General features: G+C 40.4%; 1 protein-coding gene across 1 annotated transcript in view; it reads right to left on the bottom strand.

The window, feature by feature from the left end:
* Positions 1–15,483, bottom strand: part of LOC113145610 (metabotropic glutamate receptor 7-like) — a 52,768-nt gene that overhangs the window by 24,432 nt on the left and 12,853 nt on the right. The window contains exons 2-4 of the mRNA XM_026332529.1: positions 5,916–6,132; positions 1,063–1,198; positions 274–428 (exon numbers count right to left, since the gene is read on the bottom strand). Of these exons, the coding sequence (XP_026188314.1) occupies positions 274–428; positions 1,063–1,198; positions 5,916–6,132 (508 nt within the window). The remainder of the gene's footprint in view (positions 1–273; positions 429–1,062; positions 1,199–5,915; positions 6,133–15,483) is intronic.

Raw genomic sequence — 15,483 nt, 5'->3', positions numbered from 1 at the left:
CATGACTTTAAATAAATCCACAAGTTGCTCTGTGTCAGCAGGATGAACAGCAGCTGATAACATGTTCACTCTGTTGGTTTTCAAAGGCGCTAATATATCAATGCTATGTTTTAAGCTTGCAAGTGTCTTTTCTTAGGATTTTTTTTGTATGGAAACTGTAAAAATGTACAAAAAAAAAGAAAAAAAGAAAATGAGTCCAAACAGAAGAGTACAGTAGAAAAATACAACACAGTAAGACATGAGGCAGTGTGGGTCTATCTGCACATACTGTACCTTTAATGGAGGAGCGCTTGGGTAGTACAGTGACTGCTCCCTCTGCTACATCCTCGAGCTGGTAGACCGGGCTGCTCTTGGCCCCCCAGCTGTCAGATCCAATCCAAAGGAAATGGCCCACCTGGTTGGCCCTCTTAGTGGCACTGAGAACTCCCCTGCAAGGACATCCATGTGTGAATTAGGAGAGATCCCAAGAGGTGTGTGCTATCTAATATATACACATATTACACAAAGGCAAAACTGGCTTTAAGGAGTAGTGTGAACATCGCAGAACTGTCATCTACAGTTCTTCAGCTTATCTCATTAAAGGTGAGAAAGAAAGAAGGCCTTGTTTTGTGTTACCTTCCTATGTTTTGTGTTAAACAAAGATGTTACTTTTATCTTTCATTCAGAGATAATAAAGAGAGTTAACATCATTAATCTCCTCGTCTCTCATTCAGCTTCTCTTTTCTTTTACTAGCACATCTACTTCTGGAGTCTCTGAATTTAAAGATACTGAATGTTTGATTCTGTGTTTCTTTACCTAAACTTTTCCCATGAGGCATTGTAAATGAAACAATATCTCTGTTGCTTTGGTTGTGATCTGTATTCCCACTTCTCCTCTGAGGCACTGCTTCTGTTTGTGTCGTTAGAGGTGTGTTTGTGTAGCAGTCATCCTGTGCACATGGTAAACCTGTGCCTCTAACCTATCTTCCGGAGCTGCTACTTTGAGATTAAAGACCTCAACCTGGCAAGTCAACAAGAATCGTGAGTGACATGGATGAAGCCAGAATGCACTGTGCTCCTCACCGTATGTCTTCTTCACTGGCAAATACGATGACTGCACGCGAGTGCTGCGTTTCCAGCAGTTGTTGGATGGTTTTGTCATAATCCTCCAGCTTGGGGTTGTGGGGGATTCTCAAAGACTGCGCGATGCAGATTCCACCTTTTTAATGGGAAAGGAGTAAGAAATGATAAGGCATATGGAAAGATCTTACTCATGTGCACACTCAAACAAAGCCCAAGGTTATGATAGCTGCTTTTTTCTCCCATGGGAATCTCACCCATGTGGAAATGGAAAACACATCTGAATACACCACTGAGGTTTTGATGAGGCTGTCATGCTTGCTATAGTCTAAAGTCTAAATGATAGTCCTGCAGTGGATACATTTACATTTTGGCAATGATCTGAAAACCACAGCTATCAAACAGCAATATAACACTGGAACAGTGCTTTCTGTCCATGCACCGGCAACATCTCAAAGAGTGAGGGAATTATAAACATATTTGCTATAACAAATCCAATAATCTACACCACCAGGGATCTAGAGCTACAGATTTCATATTATGGATTTGTGAAAATCCAACAACCTACCATTGACTTTTCATTTAAAGTCATTACCACACATCTCTTGTTGGATGTAAAACAATCAGATAGCACAGCTGGTAATAACAAACCAAGTGGATATTAGTGTTGACAATAAATCATTCTCAGGCAGGTCAGCTCTAATGAGTTTGTTTGGATGAAGGATACTCACTGCTTCTGTGTATTGCTAAATACATTTTAGAAACTATATTTGGAACAATTGGGTTTTAGTGGTTTGCTAGATGTTGTTGCCTTCAGGCTCATTATTGAGAAGCAAAATCATATCTTTCAGGAAAACAATTACAAGAAGAGTTTTGTTCCACTCCAGTGTGATAATTATTGGTGCGAAGGACAAGCTAACCTTTGAAGCACTTTGAATAAACAGATAATATGATCACCTGTGTAAAAGAATATCCTAACTACTGTCGGCCTAGGCTGAAGCAACAAAGCTCTACCCAAACCAATTAAAATTTCTCCCACTCAAAAAATGTTACTAGCCTACCCAATAACCTTTCAGTTTGAGTTTCCCTGAGTAGACAGAGAAATGGAAGGAATCTCCTAATTGCCAGTCTCCTCAGGCTCATTTCTTTGATATAAACAGCTTTTAGCTGGCAGATCACACATCTCCAGTCACGGTTTACTGTGGCATTTCTAAAGGCAGGAGACAGCAAAATGACAACTGCTGAACCTCCTCCTAACCATCCATTTTTCTGCTATCAACAGGCAGAGTTACAGATATTTCCTGATGCGGAAAAGTATTCTGTATGTGCCAAAAGACCTCTGGGATGGCTGCTCTTATCCTCCCTAAGTGGACTAAACAGAAAAATGGAGATTTCGCCAATGGCCTAGCTGTGGCTTAAGGGTTTGTGGTATTCTGTTAAAATGAAACATTCTTGGTGTCATTTGTGCAGCACAGCTAACACTTCATGTCTCCAAAGAAGAAGACTAAAGCTCTGCCTGAAAAGCTACAGTATGAAACTGCACTCCCAAGTTTCTGTGTTGCTGGAGACTCCAGCACAGTATAATGTCTGATTCTGGCATTTTAGCAACACCTTCCAGTTCCAGGGCAGCAGTATGTCAGCAGGTATGTGTCACACACCCACAGTGATTTCAAAGACAGAAAAGTCTAAAAATATATATATATATGGTGTGTGACAAAATGTTTTAGCTGCACAACATTATATCAAAACCACATGAAGTGTGGTTCCTTGCTCTCTGCTCTATATTTGATTAATATATCAAAGACAGCTAAATGATCATGATAGCTAAATTCACCAGGTTCTTGGAAGTTCTCTCCTTATCTGTCTGAGTGCCATAGGTCATGCACTGCATTAACTGCTTCAATTATTCATCATCAATGCCTTTGGTTCGGAAAAAGCACTCCAGGGTGAGCAATCCAGCTTCACTATTTTGCTCAGTAAAATACAAATCCCTTTAAATTAGAGGCTGTTGATGAATTCGACCCCCCGCCCGTCTACTCAAAACCCTCTAAACCCAAACTTTCAGGGGATCCATAGTGCTGCAATTATATTTATCACCTCAACAGTCAGATGGAAGACTGCTCCCTCCAGTTTCCCTGCCTGAACACGTGGGAGAACCTCAAAATGGGCTGATGTGCAGCTGATATTCATGTACTACATCTCTTTGCCCCTTCATATCCTGTCTGCTTTTCCACTGCTGGTCTAGGACTTAGCATTGTTGATGCTTTGTGCACAAGTATCATGGTCCATTTACAGATGCATCAGGCTTCTTTCCTACTCCTCCTCTCCTACTGCTAAATACGAGTGCTGCTTGGCTTTATTGGCAAATTAAAGCTAGCTCTAAAAACACATTGTCTTGGAAACTTGCTGCAATCAATTCCACAGTGAATCTTAGTGGGAGGTTTTCCACAAATCTCAAGTCTTTTATATCAAGTAGGAAAACTAAACTCCAGCGCTCTGGCCTAAGTCCAGACAGACACAGAAAAATACCAACAAGATTAATCTCTGCCAGTTTCACCTGCAGCCAGCAGGAAGGGACACAATGGAATAGTGCCTAAACAGGAGATAGAAAGCACAGCAAAAAAAACAGAAGAAGAGAAAAAACAGAAAGGATCAATACAAGCTGACCATCACTCCAGTCTCAGCTCGGGGTAATGGGCAGCCATATTGCATTAGTCTACTAGATGGTTCTCCTTGAAGTGGTGAAGCGAGAGTCCTACTAATGCATCTGACATTTCACTGCAACCATAGAGGGCAGTCACAAAAACTGTCTCAAGTCCTCATGGATCAACCTGAAAGGATGCTGCAACAACATCCACCCAGCCATATTGTTGTTGTTGTTCTGCTTTTTAGCAATTTATTGCAAATGACATGTTTTTAATACATTTATTCATAATACACTTACAGTATTTTCCGGCCATTTCCTTTCCCATATTCACTAAGATGTTTGCTTTTTATTCAATTCAATCTATTCCAGTCCGTTCTGGTGCAGAGCCGGTGCCTTTGAATGAATCCTGTGAAGGTAAAGCCACGCTATTAAATAATTAATGTGTTTATTAAAGATAAGATACTTGGGTCCTGGAAGCTTTTCTTTAGAGAAAATATTTCCCATTTGTACATGAATAAAAATACTGCAAAGTGACTGAAGCTCGGTAGCAACGGGATGAGTCAACAACAACCATGGTTTATAATTTTATACTCCTTGTGCCTCTGCTCTGCTGTGGCAATAATATCAATGTGTTTACTGCTACTTGCAAAAGAAAAAACAGAAACATTAGTGGAAAAGTATCTGAAGTTGGAAGAAACCATGTTTATATCAGGATATAAGATGAATTTAAACCTCAGAAATAAGGCTTTAATCAGGACTTTTCCTTATTCCTTCCTACACATACTTATGTCTTTCTCTGTTGAACCAAATTGCGCAACCACAAACAGCTTCTTAACATTTTAATGAGTGATCACACTGGACATGAATGCAAACAGATCAAATATTCATGCATGCCGGACTTCTGGTTGGTGCCTGTGGGACATCATTAGCTTTCCTCATTTTAGAGGGTTCTGCACATTAGTCTATTAGAAGAGACAGCAATCACTCCCTGCAGATTTACAGGAAATGGACTATGATCCATAGAGGTGGAGGTGAAAAGTAGTAAAATACTTTGGTGCTGCTGTAGTGAGGTACATGGATGTGCTGCCACGGATCACAGAAGGTAATTTTTCCCAACCATGTAAGATTGCTCTTAAAGCGATTCTTTCATGAAGGTAGAACAGAACTACTGAAATTTTTGTGCATTAAACAGCTTTTTTCAATCATCCAGCAACCCAGCAACTGTTAAAATTCTCTACGGATGCTCAGCACAATAAACCATATGATCTGATCTATTGTACTGTATTCTGCTGACTCACATGTACCATAACATGACAACAGCAGCTCCAATGTGGAATAAGCAGATGCATAAAGAATGTGCCCAGTTTTCAGCCCAATTACAAGCTAAACCACAGCACCTTGTGCAAATACAAATTAGTGTTTGAGTACTCACTAAGATGTTTATTCTAACTCGTCCAAACTCAGACCTAAATAGCTGTAAAGCCTGAAAAAGGATCATTGCCACTTTATACAATCATCATTACTGTTAAATTACGGGACCTAACTAACAATACTGACTCAAATAGCTTGTTTAATCATATGATTTCTGAGAGAAATGTCTAGATACGGAGAGTCTGGCTACTATCTAAAACAAAAATATCTAGAAACCCTGCTGCTTTATACATGAACATGGGTCGGAGTAGTTTAAAATGACTGACCACAAGCCCAACTGCCCATCATTATCATCCTCAGAGCTCTGCACTCTCAATAGCATGGATAAAAAATCTGGTTGAGTGGAACAGAAAATGCAGAGAGTAAAATAAAACTCTCCCAAATGAACAATTGCCAGACCATCCTCCTCTCCCTGCTGGCCAAAGAGAACATATTAGGAAATGTTGCGGCAAATACTCTTCTGAGTTTGCATGAAGCAAAAAGCTGAATTGGTTAGAAAAGAGTGACATGGGTAAATAGTAATGTAATGGGTCATTATTGTGATGTGTAACATTTCCTGCATGCTGTCTTTTTGCCTACATTTCCCATAACACTCCACAGCTCACTGGGGAGCTGAATAAGAAGTTGCCAAACCAATTAAAAATTCATCCACTGAAAACAAGATTTTACCATGAAATGAAACATCCCGTGGGTGAAAATGTATATTTAAATAATATAAATACATTTTAAAAAATGATTAGACCATTATGTAATTCCCATCACTGATCACCTTCCTTACCTGCTTCTTTGGAGAGCTGTGTGAAGGCCTCCACTCCCTTCTCTCCATAACTGCCCTCTGAGGCAATGGTGGAGACATAAGTCCAGCCCAGGGCTCGAATAATGTCCACCATGGCCTGGGCCTGGAACGAGTCTGGTGGAACCACCCTCGAGAAAAAGTCATAGCGCCTGTCATCACTCAGCTCTGGGGCTGTTGAGGCATAGCTGATTTGCGGGATCTAGAAGAAAAGAGGTGGGGTCGAAGAGAAGAGGGGAATGTTTATTATTGTGTTGGTGCCGTCCTGGTGCAGTGTCATAGATGATAGCAATGGGCCTGTAGAACCTAATCACACTTCTGAATGGCCAAGTCTAAATCACTCTATATACTATATCTGATTTGTCTAATGTGTGTGGGTAAGCTTCAAGTTTAAGTCATAACCTGGGTTTAAAACTAAATGGGTTATTTATAGGAAGTGAAATAACTGTGAATGCTATTGGGGAAAGAATATCATCAGAAATTGCAAAACATGTTTTTAAGAGAAAACAGGAATATAAACGGGAATAACAGCAATACTGCCATCACAGTGGCTGTAAACAGATTACATGTTTGCCCTGTGTCTCTGTAGGTTTTCTCCATGTACTCCCCCACATTCCAAATACATTTGGGGTTAGAGTCATTAGTAACTCTAAATTGTCTGTAGGTGTGACTGTGAGTGTTTGTCTCTGTGTCAGCCCTGTGATAGACTGGTGGCCACTCCAAAGTGTAGCTCACCTCTTACCCATTGTCAGCTGGGATTGGCCCCAACCCCCCAGATTGATGAATAATAACAATATTTATATATGTAATATAGATTGTCATACATAACATTTTGTTCAGGTATATGATGCTTGGGGTTATCACAGGCACTTGCAAAACAAATGAATATTAAAATTTTAATCATGTAAGAAGCTATTCACATTATGTAATGGTAATTGGGTCTTTTGCCCAGGCCACATGCTGTAATGTCATCGAATTTAACGAATTGAGTTTTATTCGTGTGGTACGTTTTTCACTTCTGTTTCACACCGTATTTGACCGAGGCTAACAGCAAAGACAAGTTACCATGACTATCAGACAATAACATGGGAAGTGTAGGGCAGGTTTGCACCATGAAATATGACAAAATTTAAAAATATAACATTATAACAACAGTTTGGCCATCCTGTTTGCTCAAAGGTTGTCAAAATGTGACCTATATAACATGACTAACCAAGAAGTCTAAAGAACTTTGATCACAACATTGAATCAATACCTGTACCTACACTTCATATATTTATGACTCAAGGTTTTAGCCTCTCTGGGGCTTTCAGTTGCATTTCAAAATCTTCCTCAACTTTCAAGAGTCTGACCCTGACTGACCCAGTTGCACAACGTACATCATGTTGGATGTAACTGAGCTATCTTAGATAATAACCTAGATAATAACTGAGCTATCTTAATTATCACTATCAGCTGGTACATACTATCAACAGTGGACATGTAGATACCTAGAGTATCTAATGAGTATCTAAACATCAGTATATAGTGAATCAAGCTTTTTAGAAAGATATGAGATAGACACTTCTCCTATTGTTCATGAAACCGCTTCATAAGCTGCAGGTGTTCTTTTAGCCCAAAACATTTTTTAAATTGCTCTGATTTTTAGCCCTGCTAACAGCATGGGTGTAGTTATGGAACTGTAGATCTGTCTGTCTGACAGTGCACCATTCTGGCCCAGACTAAAATGTCTCAGCAACTACTAAATAGATTTCCTGTTTTTGTTTTTTCAAACTTTAATTCAAGATAATGAATCTTAATGACTTTAGTCATCCCCTGACATTTCCTCTAGTGCCACCATGAGGTTCTCTTTTATTGCTCTCAGTGAAATGTCTCCACAGCTATTGGCTGAGCTGCCATGAAATCTATACCGACGTTCACATTCCCCTTAGGATGAAGTGCAATCACACTGTAGTCCTTTTCTTCCGCATCAAGTCAAATTTGATCCAATACCTTTGTGACTAAACACTCTGACTTGACATCAGCATGTTGTCATATCACTGTGAGCATGTTAGCACGCTGATGTTAGCATTTAGCTCATAGGACCACTATGCCTAAGTGCAGTCTCACTGAGTGAGTAGCATGGCTGTAGATTCTTACTGTTTGTTCAGACAAAGCTTAAACTGAATTTCTGAGGCAGCGTCATTGATTTCAAATTCAGTGGAAAGATGTGATTAGATGCAGAATCACCCAATGGGGCATGAATTACCACAAAAACACATGTGCCAGAGTCAAAAATGTTTTGATGTGAAAAATCCATATGTATCCCAGGGTTTTATGAAAACTGTTTCACAAACACAGACACAAGGAAAACAAGGAAACTAGAGGGAAATAACAGAAAGAACACAAGTCTCTGGTGACATTTTAGACATTAGTGCTATTGATTAATAAATCATCAAAAAAGAAACAGGTAAATCAGTTGATAGTGGAACCAAGTATTAGGTTGTTATCTGTGCTGCCTAGAAAAAAGACTTAATATCCCATCAGCAATTCTGAGGTTTGAAACTGCAATCACACCTGGTGGCAAGTCTGGAACTAAAAAAGCTACCTCCCATTAGACTGGTGGTTGCACAAGCAGGGTCATGCATCATTTTTTCTGGAACCCAGTTCAGCACCTCATCACACAGTCTAATCTAAGCACTGTATCAATGCCATCCATTTTTGTTAGAGAGATCAAAAGCAACCGGACACTGGGGAAACACAGGAATGAGGACACAGTGTCTTGCTGATGGGATTGCTTCAACGCACAGAGTGTGAGTTATAGCTTTGACCCACAACTCAAAAGAGGTCAACTGCACAAATCTGACAAATTGAGGAGCAGAGGAAAAGGTCAAGCCCAAGACGAGTCAATATGTTTCAAGTCACCAAACAAAACAAAACAAAATAGCAAAAAAAAAAAAAAAAAAAAACACAAACTCAGTGATGCAATTAAAAAAAGTGGTGGGAAAGTTGCAGTGATGTCACACATTAAATCACTTCAGTGTTCCCTAAACTGAATGGATTGGTCATAGAGGGAGTACAGCAAAGTAATGGAAAAGCAACAGCAACTTGATTTGCATTTAAAAAGACTTCTCTGTCCAAACAGTGAAGCATCTATTTGCAACATTTGATAGGCGATCTATTTTAGCAAAGCTCACACAGTAATACAATGGAGTCAAAAGGTGTTATAGGTTTGTTGAATCATGTCCTCACTTTGCCCCAGCTGGAATGGAAAGCTGCTTGAACATTTGTCTCTCTGGAGCTTTTTGCTGCAGGGAACCATTTAAAATGGCAATGTCTTTTTTCCTTTGTCCCAAGCTTACACCCTGTTAATTTCACCACCCCTTACTCCCCTGGAATCTCCACCTCGTTGCAGTACAAATATCCATGTGTTCAGCCTGTGCTTTTCTAATTTCCCTTTGACCTCTAGGTACCAAAACTGCTTGATCAAAAGATTGATGGAAAAAAAGATACAAAGGTGTAAGGATTAAATGTGCAGGAATTATGATATGAAGGAAACACTGAAGGAGACTGATCCTGATTACAATCTAACGTCTTTGTGTTTTGTTCTCTGTGTTGCTAATAGGCTATAAATTAAGTGGAATGCAAGTTTGTAATTTACCCTTCTCTTATGAAATAAGTGAATTAATTTAAAATCTTCTGAATGTAATTATGTCTTTTATCAGTAGATTACAAACAACAAAGTTTAGCTTTTCCAATTTGGTCACAGTTGCATAATTGATTCCCAGAAGTGTGTTGACTTCATAAGCTTGTGTTCCAACAAACTGCAGCAAATTTAAATGTCTTCAGTGAAGTTGAAAATACAGAGATAATAAGGCGGGTAAAATTGATATTATCAACATTTTAAACCACACTCTCTAAATAACAAGCCTGGACTGAGTAAAACATTATTTGCTCTTAATTCATTCATATTGTTTGGCCTTTTCTCACTTGATTCTGCCTGCAATTCTAAATCCATTAACTTCCAAGCTATTTCATATTGGACACAACATGGTCTGTGCTCCAGTGGCACCATAGAGATGGCAACGCCTGCAAACAACCAGCAACAGCGACAATAATCACAAACTGATCATGAGCAACTGAATTCGGGCCAAGAAAGAATGATTAACGATGTCCCTTTTCACTATCACAATTACCCAAAGCTCATGTCTGGCACCTGTCATCTGCACTATAGATCAAAGTTGGGATTGCTGAGGGTAATTGCCGGGCTTTCTCTTAAATGTATCTGGTCTGACAGGATCGATGGATGGAAAACACAGAGGTCTGTTATAGGGGACACTGTTTTATTGATTTACCACCACAAAGCAGTGCAGCCTGCCCTGCATAAAAATCTACTGCTGAAGAAGGTTAAGGAAGAAGAAAACAAAGGCGGGAGGGTTGTAATCTGCTTACTGACATTAAATGAGGATTTCAACCTGGGTGTTTAAGAGGAGAGGTGACTAAGCGAGGTTCTGTAAAGGTTAGACACATTCACAGTAAGTGGGAATGCCAGGTGAAGTTAATTAGAGTGCCTTGGCCTTTTCCTTGCATTTTCATGTAGAGCAGCTCACAAGCACCATGGGCAGCTCTAAAAAAAGGTGAGAGACTGTAATGTTTGTGCTTTAACTGTCCAGCTCTGCTAATGTGAAGGCAATGATTCTGATGAGCTGAGAGCAGGTCTCGCAGATGCAGCTTTCTTCTACTATGCATGATGCAAAGAGAAATGCTCAAAGAAAAATAGGCAGCATATGGCACAACACGACTCTCAGTCGGGGTAATGGCATCCATCTATCCTTGCCATGGCAGAAGTGAGAAGCCTGCAGATATGAAAAGACAGGCGCTCTCCACAGAAAACAAAGGGCTAGGACAGTTCATGGGCTCTCAGGCAAAAGGTAAAGGCCGTGTTTCAAAGTCAGAGCTGCTCACTATTAAAAGCAGCACTGAGTAGACCCCATCGGTGTCAAAAATTAGGGGCAGTAAACTAGAGTGTTGTTCAAATTGGGTGTGGTATCCATTAATCCAAGAGCAGCTCTTAAAAACATTGCTGCAAATGAACTGAGTGGCAGAGCTGAAATGTTTCCTGTGAATGGCTGTAACTGGAGCGAGGGCGACCAGGCAGTTCCTTTTGCAGGAATCCCAGTGCTTCTATTTGCTGGATGATTAGCTTCTAAGTATATCTTGACATCAATCAGCTCCACTCAGCTGTTTGCATCTATCTCCACAGTGACTGCGGAAACGATAGTGTGTTCTGACAGACCCGTCTCTAACCCCATGCTGTGTGAGGCCGGACGCCAATGCACAGATTAAACTTGTGACACCAACACAAAGACATGCAGAGACATACTGTAACTATGGTCTTAGAACTGACCAAGAAACCATTTTAAAAGTAATCCAGAAAATACACACTGATGGAAAAAATGTTTGCTCACAAAAACACATCCCTCGTCAGAAGATTTATTGGTAGCGGCACTGCCCAGCCTTGTAAAACAGCAACGGTCGATATCTTATAAACAAAATAATACAGTACAATAAACAGGACTGTAAAGATATTGAGCTGTTATCAAGTTTTACATTTTTCCTGCTAAATCAAGACTCAGCACCTCTGTGGTATGGGGCGGGGGATCAGAAACTCACTGGTTTGTATTCAGACAGACGTGTCATTTGTTAACAGGGCAGAGGTAATGACTGTGTCCATACATGCAACCTCAGGCTGGGCTTTGGTAATCTCTCTTCACCAGAGCGCAGCACTGCCAGCACAGCCGAGGAGGCAGGGAGGCAGGGCGGGGGGAACTGACAGTTTTCCCTCCTTCTCCCTGTCACTCTCTCCCCCTCTCTTCCTGCCCATCTGTGTCTCTCAGCCTCACTCAAACTCTCCTTTTGTGTAGCCTGTTTCATCATTGAGCCCTCACACAACCTGTGACTTTCATCCTCACGCCCTTGTTTTACGCCTCTCTGAGAGAGACGAGTCTCATCTCCCATGTGTCTCTCACTCCCTCCCCCCCTGTCCGTCTACATGCAGACACGCCCCTACAGATGATCAGTAGACACTTCCTGCCCAGAGAACTCCTCTTGCTGCCAGTTTCCCCCCAAGCCGAGACAATCTGCCCTCAGTCATTTGCTCAAATGCTAGCCAAATTTACCACCCCCGCTGTCCTTAACTCTCTTTTCGCCCCCATTTTCTGCCTATTTTTCATTTTAAGCCTAGCTTCTAGATAAGAGTTAGACCATATTTGTATTAGTAAATACTTTTAGCAGGACATGTAAATCCATCTGGATTATGTTTTGATATGACAGTATTTGCAAAGTCTTTACTGCCAATGCAAAACATTGTCCCTACATTCCCTATAGTATGTACAGTTCCTGCAGCAGCTAAAGCATGACAGTAGCACTGGGAAATGTGTTGGCAACATTACTACATTAGTTTCTGTTTGGCCAACCCAAAGTCCAATAGTCTATCTCCTTTTAGCTCTGTTTTGGTCTCCACCAGTTCATGACAAGAACATGAGGCTATTTAGCTGATTTAACACCCCACCATATTCATCAGCTAGTGGATAACCTGCTCTGCAGGCAGGGCAGACAGCAAACAGGGTGTTTCTTTGCTGAAAGCATCTGCCTTCTGACTACACTGATCAGAACAAAGTAAAGCCAAATATGAACGTTAGCTAAAAGACACTGAAACACTTTGTAAAGCTGAGGGAAACTGCAGAGTTGAGTCAATATTCTGTTTGTTCATCAACACAAGCGAACACTTTCAACTGCATAGTCGTTTGATCTACTGTTAAAAAAGGTATTGACAAAAGCAGATTTAGAAAAATATCATGATTATAGTTGAATGCTGATGGAGCACCAGAGGAAACTAATTTAGTTTGTCAGAGCTAAAGTGTTTTAGGTGCCTCATAATGATAACTTTATATAACTTTTATGCTGCTGTATATGGCTGTGATAAAATGTACAGGACAAAGCACTGCTAGTAAATATAACCCTTTCAGAAATTCCTTCACATTTCTCTCCTCCATCCTCTCCAAGGCCAGCCTAACATCACATTCTGACTACATCTCTCCACTGTTATTCTACAAGGACCTTAGTGTTTAACTAGTCTGAATGTTTACTGTGTTTTCCAGCTTTTTGCTTCAAGAATCACAGATATCATGTTTTAAGAGTTGCCCACACCACTGAACTAGCTGTATTACATGGCAGAAAGTTAGGCTTTCATAATCTTTATTCCAACATGACCTCCCATCGTCTCTTTCTTTCCACCCACTACCCTTTTTTTTTTCCCCCGCCGGTTTTCTCACCCTCCGTCTCTCCTCACCCTCCGTTCCATGCCAGTCCCATGGGCAGCTCCAGTGCTCTGTGCCGAGCCTGAGCTCTTGCATGGCTGCCCTGCCAGAGTGTATTTTAAGACACCCAGCATGTTTCTCCATGGGTATAGAGGCTAGGTATGACTCACAAATCAGATATTTGACCAGGACAGCCACACAGTAGAGTAGAGCCGAGGCGTGGGAGGAAAGTGTGGATAGCTCACAAAGGGAACCTGACCGACCTCCATCTTTCCATCTGGTAAACAGACTGCTATTTCAACTCTACTGGTATTTCAAAGAAATAATCATTTCCCAACACAAAATAGCTCTCAAAGCCTCAATGGAGAAGAGTCTGTACCGAGAAGCTCAACATCTATGTAGTGGAGGATAAAGGTGTAGTGTTGCTGTCACAAACACATGTCACAAATGTAGCCTAATGACTTAAGGATCTTTTTTGTCAAGCTGATATGACAGTCATGCTTTTACACTGTCACTCATCAGAGTTATTTTATACAGACACAGTATGACTTCAATTCATTTCATGAAACTTCTTTTGACTTGGGCTTCACACAAAGCGAGGCCCTGCAGAGAACAGTGCAGTTCAGTGGAACAGCCTTGATCATCGTGGCTGTGCATTGTGCTCTCTCCAGGTGCGACAGAAATTCAACTCATGGTAAGAATAAAACATAGCCTGCAGGTTTATGACTAAGTGTTATCAAATGTATTCCTTTATATCCACAGGGTCTCACATTACATATGTCCATATTGATTTTTCCCGACTGCAAAGTGCACTGGATGCATGCTTTGTTTTCTCTACTCCACGCTAACTTTATGCTTTTTCTCTGAGAAATGCAAACTATCAATAAACCCATACTGAAATATGCATTGTGTTATGCCTTAGGTAAGAGAAAAACAAGAATAATCTTACCACATGAGAGACATCTCAATACAAATATCTGTGTTTTGTTTTGGGAATTGTAGTGTGATACATCTCTGCCTCATCACTCTGTCCAGTCCTGCTGAGGCTCAAACATATCATTCACAAAAGAGTAAGTACATGCACATGTTTTTTCCCCACCGACACCTGGAGCATGCAGGGTCTTACACATTCATTGTCAGTCGTGCACCTGCAACTCTCTGACCTGCATCTCAATGATTCCCTCTGTACTATCCCCCATCTCTATAGCCCTCTTTTTCCAGACCTGACAGAGCACCATCACCAGGCACCATTTCTTCCCTAATAGTGCAGACAAATGCAGGTGAGCCTCCTCGATCTTATCTTTCCTCTCTGTTTGCACTTCACAAAAAAAAAAAATCCTTAGCAGGGCCGTGCAATTAATCACTGACCACAGGTGTAGAAAATACACATATATCCTACTGTATTCCATCTATTCTTGTTTCTGATTTCCCACTCGATGCCATGCACAGATATACAGTGTCTACTGGTTTAGAAAAGAACAGAACATTTTAATAGGCAGTTATCTTCTTGCTTGGCACTGCCTGCAGTGCTACCTTGAACATTTCCCAGAGTTGAGATTATAGTATCTTAGGATCATCTGCATTCACAACACACACCACATCCACTGTCAGTCCATGGAAGCTCTGTGTCAGAGAATAGGAAGGTGCAGAGGAACTCATTTTCTTGCAAAAACCTGACACATGTATTTAAATAGCTAAAGCTGATGTGTTGCCTGCTGCTTCATTTTTACACATTACACTGTGCATTGTGGAAACTGCAGTGATTTTCACAAAAGGTTTGCGGAAATGAAATTGTAGTGATATTTGAAGCGATATTTGCTTAAACAGCAAGTTTAGAGCAACATATCATCAACCAGGACTTTACAAAACTGGCATAACAACAAACAAATATTAAAATCCATAAAACAGGCAATAAACATCCAGAAACATTAACAAGAAAAGTAGTTAAAGTGAAATGGAAAAACTAATGAAGAAATAAATATAAAGAAACAAGTATTAAAAAAACAAATAAAGCATTCAAAATATAGCAGCATAAACTAAAGGTACGCATAACCAAAAACATTCAAGTATAAAACTAATAATAAAAGTGATTTAAAAACAACAGAGTCTGGTTAAATAAAATCTTACAGAGGGGAATTTCACAGTCAGCTATAGATCTTTATTGTCACTGAGCTGGCAGAGAAATCTTCCTCCCAAGCTTTATACAGATCTCTCCTCCTTCACTGAGACTGGCAGACTCTAACGGCCTTTCACAT

This window comes from Mastacembelus armatus, chromosome 7 (assembly GCF_900324485.2).
Source record: "Mastacembelus armatus chromosome 7, fMasArm1.2, whole genome shotgun sequence".
In the NCBI taxonomy this organism is placed as follows: domain Eukaryota; kingdom Metazoa; phylum Chordata; class Actinopteri; order Synbranchiformes; family Mastacembelidae; genus Mastacembelus; species Mastacembelus armatus.
Note: the sequence above shows the minus strand (reverse complement) of the source record. Positions and strands in the feature narration are given on the sequence as shown.